General features: G+C 61.0%; 1 protein-coding gene across 8 annotated transcripts in view; it reads right to left on the bottom strand.

The window, feature by feature from the left end:
* Window positions 1–928: 928 nt before the first annotated feature.
* KLHL25 (kelch like family member 25) overlaps window positions 929–13,533 on the bottom strand; it is a 34,099-nt gene continuing 21,494 nt past the window's right edge. For 4 of the 8 annotated variants that reach the window (XM_030317438.1, XM_030317437.1, XM_030317436.1 and 1 more), the window contains exons 2-3: window positions 8,623–10,427; window positions 929–2,656 (exon numbers count right to left, since the gene is read on the bottom strand). In XM_030317438.1, coding sequence (XP_030173298.1) covers window positions 8,647–10,416 — 1,770 coding nt within the window. In that variant the 5' untranslated portion in view covers window positions 10,417–10,427 and the 3' untranslated portion in view covers window positions 929–2,656; window positions 8,623–8,646. Of the gene's footprint in view, window positions 2,657–7,864; window positions 8,443–8,622; window positions 10,428–12,679; window positions 12,886–13,224; window positions 13,519–13,533 lie in introns of those variants that run through there. The other 4 variants (XM_030317434.1, XM_030317433.1, XM_030317435.1 and 1 more) reach the window with 4 other exon arrangements.

Here is a 13,533-nt window from a genome sequence, read left to right as displayed (position 1 = left end):
AGATGGAAGCCTTGCACGCAAGCTGTCAGAGCAACAGGACAGGAGACGGCTGGGGACCAACCCTGCGGAGCTACCCTGGCCTTGGCTCGCTTACACTCACACTGAGGCTGCATAAATGCAAAATACCCCTTTACTTACCGTCTGTGCGAGCTGTCCTGCGGCCCATTAGGAGGCCGTCCCACCCCCTTCTGATGGCCACTGTCTGGGTCTCGTGCCTGCAAGGTGGCTGGCTGTCATTGCACCACAGGGGCAGGAGTGGGCAGTATGAGGGCTGGGTGTCCCTCCCAGGGCTGTGCCTGGGGGCCGCGGAGGCAGCTGGGAGGGCGTCTCTGCTCGGCTGTTCTAAGTGTGCCATCTTTTTGAGATCGACTCACTAGTTCAAGTGATGCTCGTTGAACCTGGTGAGAAATGAGTTGTGACACTGCTGGGGCATCTGAATCAGCTCTTCATGCCGTTAAAGGTCAGTTTGGGTTCCGGGGGCCTGCACACCGCCGAGGTTCCGAGCACCCGCTGCCCTGTCCCCTCGCTCACATGAGCCGCGAAGGCTCATAAAGGGACATCAGGGGATGGGAGCGTCAGAGAGGCCACCTTGGGCTAAGTAATACTGGTCCCTGGGGCGATGACACCACCCTACCCCTCGACCGGGGCTCACAGAGATGAGTGCATTTAGAGTTCCCCTCACAGGGGCTTTTCAGGAAAGCAATCTGGATTCTGCTGCTGAAATAATCCGAGGAAAGGAACCTCTCATCTGGGTGCCGGGGGGTCCCTGGGGAGGGGGTCTCCGCACCCCCCAACTCACCAGAGGGGCAGACGCCAGTGAGTGGGGGGTAACTTCGAGCCCCGGCTAGTGGGGCAAAATCCAAGTCTGCCCGCACCTTGGGTCCGAACACTGGTCCCAGCACCCAGGGGAAGAAGCAAGATTTCAAGATTTTTCTCAGCTCTTTTATTAAGTTAGAAACAGAAGGAACACAACTCGGGGGACACACCACTGCAAGGCCCGCTGTGCTGTGCGCGAAGTGTGGTCACTCCACCTTGGCTGTCCTGCAGCCCGGGGCCTCCGGCGGGCGGCTTCCCCGCCACCCGCCTTCCCGGCCTCCCTGGTGGAGCCGTCTCCCGGAGCAAAGGAGGCCAGCCTCTGCTGTGGAAGGGCCTGCGGCCTCCAAGGGACCCGGGAACGCACTCCGCTTCCAGCTTTTCCCCAAGTGGCAGCCAATCGATGATGCCCAGTGCCCGGTGCTCCGGGGTGGGGGGCAACCTAGCCCCCGAGAGATGCCCACAGGCCCAGCGGCAGCACAGAGGTCCTGTGAGGGGGCAGGGCGAGACCACAGACGGCAAGTGCTTTGTGATGTGGCCCCACCACCAGTTCAGCCCACTCTGGTGCCTCGGTCCTGAACCGGCCAAGTAGCACCGAGCGAACACCAGGCAGCTGGCAGGCGGCTGGGGAAGCCACAGGTTTGGTGCAGGCCCCTTCCCCCTCCAGTGGTGCCCCGGGGACTGGCAAGGAATGAGCCAGAAGCCTGAACACCAGGTGCAAGCTGACACCTCCAGAACCCCAGATACTGGGGACGCGCCGGTGAGGGACCCAGTGGCTGGGGAGGTGGAGAAATGAGCGAAGGACTGGCAGTTCTCTCGGGGACCACACTTGCCTTTTGCAGCTCAGGGAGCAAACCGGCCAGCTGGACGCCGGGGGTCACGGGCCTTGCTGCTGTCCTCCATGCTGGTGGGCTCCAGAGTGGGTGCCCTAAGGTGACCCTGGGGTCCCCAGCTCACACCTGCTCCGGGTCTAAGGGCCCTCACGGTCTGGTCGGGAGATGATGGGGTCATTGCCACCTCTTGGGACCGGCAGGCTCTGAGGGGGGCAGCCCCTGAGGGCACCCTCGTCTAACAGGACATGGGCCCCTGAGTCCCACTGCGATGGGGCACGAGTGTCCCTCTGCACCTGGCACAGCTGCCCTGACTGGGAGGAAGGTGGGGAGGTCACAGAGAGCACAGCCCCACCCTGGGGAGGGGCGCACAAGGGTTTCTGCTTTAACGCTGGGGGGTCTCGGGGCCATTTGCTAACGAAGTCCTGCAGGTGCCATGAGGTCACCCTATGGGTTTCTGCCCCCTACACAGTGTGTCTTCATTTCTCCCAGGTAGCTCTGCTCTCAGTCCTGGTGGACCTGGCTTCCATGAGGCCCGACACACCCCGTGCTGGGTGACATTACGGTCACAGCAGGGCGACGAGGCAAAGGCTGTTTTGTCAGTGCTGTGTGAACGCCTGGTGCCACCCACCCCAGCCTGCCCAGGGCTCCTCTCAGCCCCCCGAGCGGGGTTTGCGGCAACAGGCCACGACTCTGCGGATGTGTCTCTGCCCCAAGGCCGAGGGAGTCCTGGGGTCGGTCCACACCCCTCTGGAAGGTCCTCTCCCCTGCAAACCACCTCACAGAGGCCAAGGCCTCAGGCAGACACACGGGGCTCTCGAGACAGCTTCTCGTCCCTTGTCTAAAGCTCACAACAGCCCCGAGAATGCTGCTCCCAGAGCCGGTGGGGACGGCTTCCGGCCACTTCAAGTGCTGGTGTGGGGCCGGGCCGGGCTTCCTGCAGTGGCAAACAGGGTCAGGGCCACTCTGGCGGTGAGGGCTGCGGCCGCGGGGTGGGGACAGACGCACGGAGTCTGCAGAGGAAGAGAGGGAGGGAGGGAGGCAGAGTGTGAATCATGCCCACATGGTTCTGTCCTACCCTGGAACAGAGTGATAATCAAGAGGCCACTGTGAGGGGCTAGAGCCTGGGGCCCGACAACAGAAGGCCCGGGTGTGAGAAGGCAGCTCTCTCGTTTACCAGCACTGCGGCCCCGAGCCCTGGTCTCCCCGCCTGGAACAGGGGAACTACCCACCTGTCCATTCAGCCACTCCAACCACATGCCTGGCACACCCACGAGCCAGCAGGTGCCACACTAGGCCCTGGGGGACAGGAGGGCAAAGAAATACAGCTGCCGTCTCCTGGATCATCCCCCAGGTGGGAGACACTGCACGCTTGTACCAATAAGTGCATACAGTAATCACAAGTTGACGGAAGTGCTATGCATGAAAAACAAAAAATTATGGATAAGAACCAGGACTTTATTTTGGTGGAGGGTATGGGAAGGTGGCAATAATCTAACCTGAGACGTGAAGGATGGACAGGAGTTTGCCAGAGGGGGAAACAGCAGTCCAGGCAGGAGGGAAGGCATGTGCAAAGGTCCTGAGGTAGGAATCCGGCACATTTGAAAATCGAAATAAAGTAGGCCAGTGAGGTGGAAACAGCGAGGGGGTAGACCTGGTCAGAGAGTAGGGGGCAGGCAGGGGTGGGCCGGCCATGTGGTTAGAAGAACGGGCCAGGTGTGGGCGGCAGCCAGCACATTCATTCACGCCCTCGACAGACATTCACTGTGCAGCCCATCGACCTGGGCCGTGATATAGGCTGTGGTGGCTGACGGTGGTGAATGAGGGGTGACCCTGTGGTCACCGAGCTCACACTCCAGTGCCAGCTTCCCAATCAATGCAGCGCTTGCTGTCTGAGCTTCAGCTTTTCCTGGGGAACACGAGGGGATGGATCTCAGCCTCCCAGAGAGGATGATGTGGTCTAATGCACGCGGAAGGCTTTGTGCAGAACCTCCTTGGAGCAGGTAAGATAACCCAGCAGCTGGCCAGCGCGGTCATCTTCAAAGCATAACCCATTGCGACAGCTCAGCATGACCCTGCGTGAGTTTGCGTGGAGATGTGGCTGTGGATGTGTGTCAGGAAGGGACACCCTCGGCTGGAGCCAGCAGGCAGAGGAAGAGGAAGCTCTTGGGACAGCGGTGGGGCCGTAGTCTACGAGCAGGTTCTCTGGAGTCCTGTGCGGAGGGGGCCGGGAGTTCTCCCGGAGGATTTTCGGGCGTCCTGCTCGTCCACGCACCATTTCAACACCAGATGCCACTTCCTCTGGCCAGCGCCGTAAGGGCCGTGGGCTCAGAGGCGGCCCTAACCAAGCAGGCCCATTTGTGCCTGGGACACGGATGATGTCTGGCCAGCATGATGAGCTGCCCGAAGCAGGTGTCACGGTGGCTCCGGAGAGGCACAGATAAGCCAGCCCTTGGCACGGGCAGGGGGAGCCCTCCAGAAAGCCTGCGTGTCCTTCCAGCCAACAGGCAAAGAGGCAACACGCTCTCTGCAGAACATCAACGAATGATGACGCCATTCTTGGTTTTAGAGCTTTGGTTCTATTTAACCAGCATGCTCGTGTCCACTGCACAGCCGTGTAAGAACTACACGCATAAGGGGCTTTTACCTACTTGTCAGTCTGCACGGACTCAAGTAACATTTAAAAATTCAAGCCAGTGCTGGAATCCGTGGGGCTTTCTTCTTTCAAATGGGGTACACCTTCCCTCCCTCCCTGCCAAGGCTTCTAGAAGGTTGACTTGAGCTCTGTGGGGTCAGCACTCCCCAGGTGGTAGGCAGAGCAGCCACTGCTCCCTCAGCGGGGCTGGCGAAGGCCCTTCACAAGCGAGAAGCTGGGTCATGAGGCTTCTAGGACCCCGAGATACTCTTAAGGTGGCAAACCCAAACCTTGGGCCTGTCTGCCCCACACCCTCCGGACGCATGAGGCAGATGGGGCAGGGTGCTGTTCCCCTCTAGGCAGGGCCCCACTGCTGCCCCAGACCAAACCTCTGAGCCACCCACACCATGAGACCCTGACCTGGGGAACGGGGGCCCCTCTGGGCTGCCCCTTGTTGCTGAAGACAAGACTGCACCTAGGGGCACCCTGAAAGGCCGAGGAACTGGGGAGCCACACTGGCTGGCTCCTGAATTCCCTCCCAGCCCACACAGCTGCCCCCAGACTGGGACAGCCATGGGCCACCCCAAATTTTGGCAGGTGCTTCTCTGAGGCCTAGTCTCCTCATCTGTGAGAGGGGACACTCCTCCACCTTGCAGGGACAGGGCGTCAATGGTCACCCTGCCCGCACACACAACAGGTTCGCCCTGCCGGACTGCAGCAAGGGAGGGCGCTGGCTGCTGAACCCAGGCCTGGCATGGGGCCAACCCTGGTAAACACAAGCCCAGTGAAGACTCCAGGTGCATGGATGGATGCGTGGACAGACAGACGGAGCTGATGTGTTTCAAGAGGCCTGAACTCTTGCCCGGGCACCTTTCTCAATACACCAGGCCCGTCCATGTAGGTCTGCGCTCTGGGATTTCCTCTCGGTGGTGATTTCTTTGAAGGCAGGACAGAATGTGCTGAATTGCCCTGTGGTGGCAGTGACTGAGCCCCTCGTGGGGCCCCGAGGGGGACTAACCGGCTCAGCCTTTCCCAGAGCTGGGATTGGAGGCCCCTCCGCCCCCACACCCCAAGTGGCTGGGGCCTAACAATGCCTGTGCAGAGATGAGCTCCTGGTGGCCTGGATGCCTGCGCGACATGCTGGGTGGGGGTCAGGGGAGGAGACATGAGGGCAAGGGCTGTGCCTTTAAAGGGCTTGCTGGGGGCAGGGGGACTCAGTGGGAGAGAAAAAGAACTTTCGCGGCTGATCTACACTCGGTGAGTAACCCAGGGTAACCCAGCCCGGGCTCCGGGGGCCTGCCATCATCCACATACGTAGATCTGGCTGGGACACTGGGGCTGGTCCTGGAGGTCCGCCCTGCCTTTGACGAGGGCAGGCGGAGCTGAACTGAAGCAGGGCAGTGCCGGGCGCGGGAACCCCCCAGGGTCAGCCTGGAGGGCAGAGCCTCGGGAGGGGCCGTCTCTCAGGCCCCAGAGGCACTGCGGGGAGGCTGGCTGGTGGGCTGCTGGGCCACGTAAAAAGACGGCTGGGATGCAGGACAAGAGCTGAAGGCTGAAAAGGCCCTCTGCCTCTGATGCAGATGTTGCTAGTGCAGGAGTTCGGGAAACGTGCAGGCTGGAGCTGCTCAGTCTCACCAGGCAGCGTGGCTCTGGGAGGGGAGGGCCCAGGCGTGGCGTTCCGGTCCCGTCCAGGACTGGCTCCATCCCGGGCAATCAGCCTCTTTGCACCTGCTTCCTCCTTCTGGAGATGGGGCTGACGACAGCACCCCCGCCACGGACTGGGCCGGACTGGAGGGACAAGGCCCCTGTTGCACTCAGATGTGCACATACAACGTGCCTCGTGACTATGGGCGATGGACCCTTCTAGAAGAAGGGGCTAGCCCAGGGACGTGGAGAGGGCCCCCACCGCCCAAAGCATCCCCAAACCATCACGGCCACCATCCTTCTGCATCACTGCCTCGCATAAGCACCAACTCTCAACCCGCCCCTCACTTGGCCTCTTCAAATACTGTGAGTAACACGATTTTCACTCCTGTGTTTGAGATGGCAACACTGAGCTCAGGGGAGTTAGGTAACTGGGGTCAAGCAGCCAGTAAGAGCCAGAACCAAGGAACGACGTGTCCCTGGAAAGGGGGAAACTCCTGGAGAGGTAAAGGGCTCACTATGACCCCTGGCCTGCCCCCACCTCCTCCCACACGGGGATGAACCATTGGTCAGGTCCGTGGGGAGGGGTGAGCACCAGTAGGAGGAGCCCTCAGGCTCCACGGGTGAGCACCCCAGAGTGCAGGAACTGGGGGGTGACAGGAGGCACCACCATTCTCTTAAAGCTTATGCCCCAGGGGACCAACAACTTGGGCCGCTCAGATTTTTCTCTCCAAGAGGGAGGGAGTAGATTAAAACAAAACAGGACAACTTGGAAGCCCCCATCTATCTAGGCTGGCTTTTGGGGGTCTGAACACCCTGGACGTAGGAGGCGATGCGACCTGGGCCTGCCTGGCTTGTCCCTGTCAAGGCCTTGAAGGCCCGGCCACGCTGGTCTGTCTGGAGCATCCGCTCGCCTGGAGGAGCAGTCCCAGCGAAGTCGGAACCGCTCTGCTGCGGACAGCCTTCGGCACGCAGGCCAGCAGCCGCCATGTCACGGAGCAAATTAGGTTTTCGGTCCAGGCTGGCTCCTGAGGGGGTTTCTGTGATCTGCACTGAAGGGGGCACCTGGCCTGAGGGCCGATTTCTCAGAGCTGCCAGGGGGGTGCAGAGGCTTCCGGGTCAGCCTCAGAGCTGGGACTGGTCACCAGCCCTCCTGGGTAAGGAGAGCTGGCCTGTGCCAGAGGCAGAGCCTGGGATCTCCCACCCCAGGCCCCAGCCTCTCAGAGCCCCTGGGACCCATGCCTCCCTGCCTCCCACCCCAGAACCTGCTGCTCCTGTCCCAGGTGTGAGGGGTCCAGGAGGAGGACTAAGGGCCGGGACACACAGCCTGGCTTCCCCAGGGCCTGACCAAGGAGGATGGAACCAGAACTCAAACCTTTCCCTTGTGTCTACAAACCCACCAGCCCCTATTCCTGAGCTCCCTGACAGGCTGGCTCGGGACACCCTGATCCAACCTCAGGACTGGCACTGACCCTGCCCCTCAAAGAGGCCGGTCTGGATAAGCTGGTCCTTCCCTCCACTTGACTCTGCACCTGCCCTCAGGCCTTGGGCAAGTCCCTCCTTGTGTCCCCCCATCCCCCCAAATGGCACCTGTGCCCCTTAGCCCCCAGCATCCAGTGTCACCTCCCCCTTGGGTGAGGATCTCCTGTAATAATGGCACTGAGAACAAGGGTAGGAGCAGTACCTTGGGCAGCGCTCTGCAGCCGTCCTGCCCGGCCATGGTTCCCTCCTTCGGCATGCCGCCCGCGCTGAGGTGGCCTCTCACCACCTCGCAGGACAGAAGCGCCCCGCTGCCTCCACCGGGGGCCTGGCCCCCCAGCTCCAGCACCCCCCTGGCCCCTTGAGCGCTCTGCCCATCAATCATGTTCCTCACAGGTCCCCGGGGTGTTGCTCACGTGTTGGATACACGCTAGAGTCGCCTGGTCTGGGGTGTGGTGTGGGCTTTAGCATTCATGTTGTAAAGAGGTCTGGTCTTTGCCCCTGGCTTCTGGGAGATGATGGGTCATACCCATTAGACTGTCTCCACCTAGGGCAGGATTTGGGGTGGGCACATCTGCGTGACTTAGGGAAGGGGCTCTGGGTGATGCTGCACCAGCTGACCTGGAGGCAGAGTAACCACGTGGGCCATCAGTCGAGCCTACATGATGGGGCCCCGGTAAAAACCCCGGACACCTGAGCCTGTGTGAGCCTTCCCGCTGGGGAATATTCTGTACGTACAGTCAGCCACTGATGTGGGCACAGTGACACCATCCTGACCGCGTGGGGAGAGGACCCTGCCCTGTTCGTCTCTGTCCTTGGCTGTCCTTGGCTGCATCCCTTCCCTGTACTTGACCGTGACCGTGAAGAGGATGCCCTTATGTGGAGACTGCCCTCGCACTTGGCCGGCTGGCCTCAACTCCACGTGGTGTTGTCTGAGGACCCCAGTGACTCTGACGTGCAGCCGTGTCTGGGAAGCACCACACCTGTCTGAGGTGGCTGTCTCCACGTGGCAGGGGGCTGACATGCTTTGCTCAAGGTCAACTGCAAGCAAGGGGCAGAGCTAGGCTGTAGCTCCAGACCCAGAAAAGGGTCCCAGAGCACCCAGCCACCTGCTGCCCCACCCACCATCCCCTGGAAGGACACAATGACCCTGACCCAGGTGGAAGGACACAGTGACCCTGACCCAGAGCGGGCCCGGGCCCCGGGGTGCTGGTGGCTCACCTGGCTGGGCCCTGCATGCACTCCTCACGAAGGCAGGTGTTTCCAGGTGCTGACAAAGGCAGTGGGGATGAGCGAGTAGGGCACCGTGGTGATGCAGTTCCACGTGTCCGACGTGGGGTCATAGCAGTCCAGGGTCTTACACCTCTGGGTCCCGAAGTAGCCCCCCACAACGTAGAGCTTGTTGCCCGAGGCCAGGGCGTGGCAGGACATGCGTTTGGCGGTCATGTCTCCGATCCGCGTCCACTGGTTGGTCTCACAGTCGAAGCGGTAGGCGGAGGCGGCCGTGAACTCGGTGTCACCGCCCATGATGAAGATCTGGCTGCCCAGCACGGCGGCCGCCGTGTACCGCCAAGGCTGGGGGCACTCGGCCTTGATGCTCCACCGGTTCTCCGAGGGGTCGTAGCACTGGACCTTGGACACCATGTCTCGGTGGATGCTGGTCCCCCCGAAAACAAACAGCTTCAGCTTGGCGCTCACCACCGCGGCATTGCTGACGCCGTCCCTCAACGGGGCCACCATGGTCCACTTGTTAGCCCCGGGGTCGTACTTCTCCACCTGCTTCAGGGAGACAGACGGGGAGGCCGGGAAGACGCCTGCCAGGGACGTGTGTCCCCCGACCACGTAGAGGCAGTTCTCCAGCTCGGCAGAGCCGTGGCCGAAGCGGGCGATCAGCATGGGCGCCGCCTTGGACCACTCTTCGTGGACGGTGTCATACACCCACACGTCCTTGGAGACCCCGTTCTCGGAGCCCCGGCCCCCGGTCACATAGACCTTGCAGCCGATGGCTGAGGCGCTGAACTCCTTGCGGGGGCTGGGCAGGTCCGCCTTGGGGATGATCTCCTTGGCCTTGTGGTCCACCTGGTAGATCTTGTCGCACATGAAGGTCTGGCCCCCCAGGATCAGCAGCGTGTGGCCTGCCTTGCGCGGCCGGGCGCAAGGGCTGGTGACCACCCCGTCGTTCTGCAGGATCTTGGTCTTGCAGCGGAGCGCCTCGTCCACGATGAGCCTGGTACGCTCGTCGGCCATGAGGAGGGCCTCGCCGGAGACGGCCTCCTTGAGGCAGTCGGACGGCAGCAGGGCCAGCCGCACGCTGCGGAGCAGCTCGGGCAGGTGCACCTTCCGCCGCTCGAGGTCGTGCTTCACCCACTGCAGGATGGCCTCGAAGACCACGCGCTCGTCCTCCGTCTCCAGCTCGTCGCTGGAGATGAGGTCCAGCAGGGTGTCCTTGGACAGGCTGTTGAAGTCCTCGCTCTGCCGCACCGCCTCGAAGTGCACCAGGCACATGCGCCACGAGAACTCGTACAGCCGGCGGCACTGGTGAGCGTCCGACAGGAGCATCATGCCCAGGCAGTTGGAGGGGAAGAGGTTCTTCTCCAGGAACTCGGCGGCGGCGTCCCGCACGTCGTGGAACTGCAGCATGTCACCGGCCTCCAGCAGAGACTCGGCGTTCTCCTCGTTGATGACGATGCGGGACGAGTAGGCGAAGTCCAGCAGCAGCTCCAGCACCTCGGGGTGCAGGTTGTCCTGGAAGTTGACCGTGTCGTCCCGGCTCTCCCGCAGGCCGTGGCTGAACATGGCCTCGAAGTAGCGGCTGGAGGCGGCCAGCACGGCGCGGTGGCAGGGGAAGGCACGGTCGCCTGCCCACAGCGTGACGTCCGTGAACATGCAGTGCTTGCGCAGGGTGTTGAGGTGGGCCAGCACGCAGTCGGGGTGGGAGGCTTTGTGGAAGAGGGTGATGTTCATGGACCCCGTGCTGCTCCGCGACTTTCGGGTCTCATGGACGCTGACCGACATGCTGAGCCGACCTGCCAGGGGACAAGGCCACACAAGGTGAGAGGGGCTGGCCCTGTGCTGGCCCACCCTTCAGCCCCTCCTCTCTCAGCTCCGCCCCTCCCCTTGACCACGTGGCCAGGGAACGTGCGGGTGGCAGTGGCTGGTCTGACCTCTGCCCTTCAGAAATTGCTTTTGTTGATTTCGGACCAGCTGTGGAACCGAACGTCTCTCTGGACTGGAGATGAGCCACGTCTGGGTGTCTGTGAGCTGTGGCTGCCCACCCCGGGACAAGAGAACATGCAATATGGTGTCCCTGGGTCACTAAGCAGATAGCAGGTCGGGGCGGTGCTAAGTAGCCTGTGCCCTGGGCCACTTCCCACCCTCGAGCTGCCCTCTGGGGCCGAGGCTCCCGTGGCCCGTTTCTACAGCTGGGGAAGCCAAGGCTCAGAGAAGCAGAGTGGCTGGCTGCCCAAAGTGCCGGAGCCAGGATCCCCATGTGGGCCCTCCAGCTCCAAGCCCGATCTCGACTCTCCACAGGCCCAAGGAGGCGGATTCTTTCCGGGTTTTCTGTGGCAGACTGGAAACAAGGAGCCCAGGGAGCCATGGAGCCCGGGCAGGGCCTCACATGCCACCCCCCCTCCCCCACCCCCATGCTCCCAGCCAGACCTGGGCTGAGCTGGGCTCCTAGCAGCACTGGCCAGAGTCCCTCACCAACCCTGCCCTTGGGAAGTTCCCAAGAGCCACCGCTATAGCCTAAGGGCTCAGTGTAGACACGTTCTCCAAATCCAGGGTCTTCAGAGGCCACCTGACCCAGTGGGGATGAGCAAGGGTTTGAAGGCAAAGCTGGGCCGACAGCGGCTCACCTGAAAGACACCGGCTCAATTCTGAGGCCCCAAAAAGCAAGCCACAAGAAAGGCCCAGGTGACAGTAGGGCATGCTGACCACTAATGCAATCCAGATTTGCCTCAGCAACTGAGCTTGCAAATGAGCTTCCCTAGGCCCTACAGGCGACTCCAGGATCTTGGGCCATAGTGAGTGTCTCACCTGCCTCCCTCCTATGTCCCCCTCTGCCCCGCCCAGGACTTGGCCCTCAGAAGGCTGCTCTGTGTGGGCAGATACGGGCTTGTCACACACTTGAACGTGCGGGATTCCAAGGCATCTTCATTAAAGTCCAATAGACAGGGGCACCTGGGTGGCTCAGTCGGTTAAGTGTCTGAATCTTGATTTTGGCTCAGGTCATGATCTCATGGTTTGGTGAGTTCGAGCCCCACGTTGGGCTCTGTGCTGACTGTACAGAAACTGCTTGGGATTTTTTTTTTCTCTATCTGTCCCTCCCCTGATCATGCTCTCTTGGTCTTTCTCAAAATAAATAAATAAAACTTAAAAAATATTTAAAAAATTTTAATGTTTATTCATTTGTGAGAGACAGAGTGAGCAGGGGAGGGGCAGAGAGAGAGGGAGACACAGAATCAGAAGCAGGCTCCAGGCTCTGAGCTGTCGGCACAGAGCCTGACATGGGGCTCGAACCCATGAATTGTGAGATCACGACCTAAGCCGAAGTTGGCTGCTTAACCAACTGAGCCACCCAGGTGCCCCAAAACTTTAAAAAATGTTAAAAAAAAAAAAACCCAAACCTAGCCTTTTTTCCTTTTTAATTTTCAAAAGTATATAATTCTCCCAACCCCCACTCCAAGTCAATTTTCTGCTTAAGTAATAATCTGGTAAGGGAAGGAAGCGATTTCATGCTTCAGTGAAATCGTAAATTAGTGTCCAAGTACAGTGCTGTCTCTCTGCCTCACTCCTCCCCTGGCAAAGAGCCAAGGAAACCACAAACTGACGTGATCCGAGCTGCCTGGGCAAGGCCCCTGCTCCCTGGGCCCGGGCTGGGTCTGGCTCTGCTGCTCTGGCCCCCAAGCTCCAGGCAGACCTCGAGTCGATGATGCACCAGACACACCGCTGTGCACACCAGCCACTGGGCTCTGGGGTCATGAGGTGAGCCCACGGGGATGGGGGGTGCAGCGAGCACAAGAGTAAGAGAGGTGGGCCAAGGCTGGACAGGATAGTTCCTGTTCGATCGTCATCCTGGGGCACCCCTTCCCTGCAGCTCGGTGTTCTCTTCTGTAAAACGAAGTCCCTGTCCTGCTCAGGCCTCAGGGGCACTCAGCTGTTGGCAAGTATTTACGGAGCGTGACCTCTCAGCCTGGCCCTGGGGCTGGGTGGCACGGGGATCGGGAGGCCTCGGTGGCTTAGCCCCCCGAGGCTTTCCTGGCAGCTTGGCACGTACCCCAGATCTGAATTCCGGACCCTGCACCACGTTTCCCCGAATCTTGTTCACAGACATGTTCCCAAACATGGACGTTCATTGAGTTGACTCTATCCATCCTGTCCCCACTGTGTCTGGGCTGAGCAGGAGCGATGGCCTTTGACCTGTGCGCCACGCTGGGGGTGCGGCCCCAAGGACTCCAACTCAGGGGTCCAGGTGGAGACTCCCTACGGAGGGGGTTAAGGACGGGACAAAGCAGGACTCAAAGAATGAGAAAGCATCAAAAGGAAGGGCAAACCCACACAGAGCAGCCACGTTTGCCCTGGGAATGAGGTCAAGTGGTGACAAGGCCAGTGCTGAGTGGGCAGCCCAGGGCCCCAGAGCTGACTGATGTCTTGCTTAGCACCAAGATGCCTGCCCGCTGACGCAAATTCCCCGCACAGGCAAAGAGCCAGGGATGGGCGTACACACCCAAGCAGGTTCCCACCCCCAGACGGCTGCCTGTCTGGGCACCTCCGTGCCGAGGGCAGAGGCACCTGCCCGGCTGTTTCCTCAGATTGTCCCACCTCCTTGTGAGCAGTGCCTGCATCTGCGCCAACCTCCCAGAGACAGCAGCCATCAGTCATGCACGGACTTGCCCCGGTCCGTGAGGTGATGTCCCAGAAGCATCGTGATTCCAGAAGGTGGAGGGTCTCATCACCCCAGTTTACAGATGAGGATGCTGAGGCCCAGACACAGGAACAGAATCATGTGAGCTGCAAACCTGCACCCAGGTCCCTGAGGATCCCCAGGGCTGTGCCTCTGCTCTGGGCTGGCCGGCGTGGGAGGACCGGCCTAAGAGCCAGAGGCCCTGGGTGCTACTCGCCCTGTGTCGG

Source organism: Lynx canadensis, chromosome B3 (assembly GCF_007474595.2).
Source record: "Lynx canadensis isolate LIC74 chromosome B3, mLynCan4.pri.v2, whole genome shotgun sequence".
Taxonomy (NCBI): Eukaryota; Metazoa; Chordata; class Mammalia; order Carnivora; family Felidae; genus Lynx; species Lynx canadensis.
The sequence above is the reverse complement of the archived record's forward strand: the minus strand, read 5'-3'. Positions and strand labels throughout refer to the sequence as shown.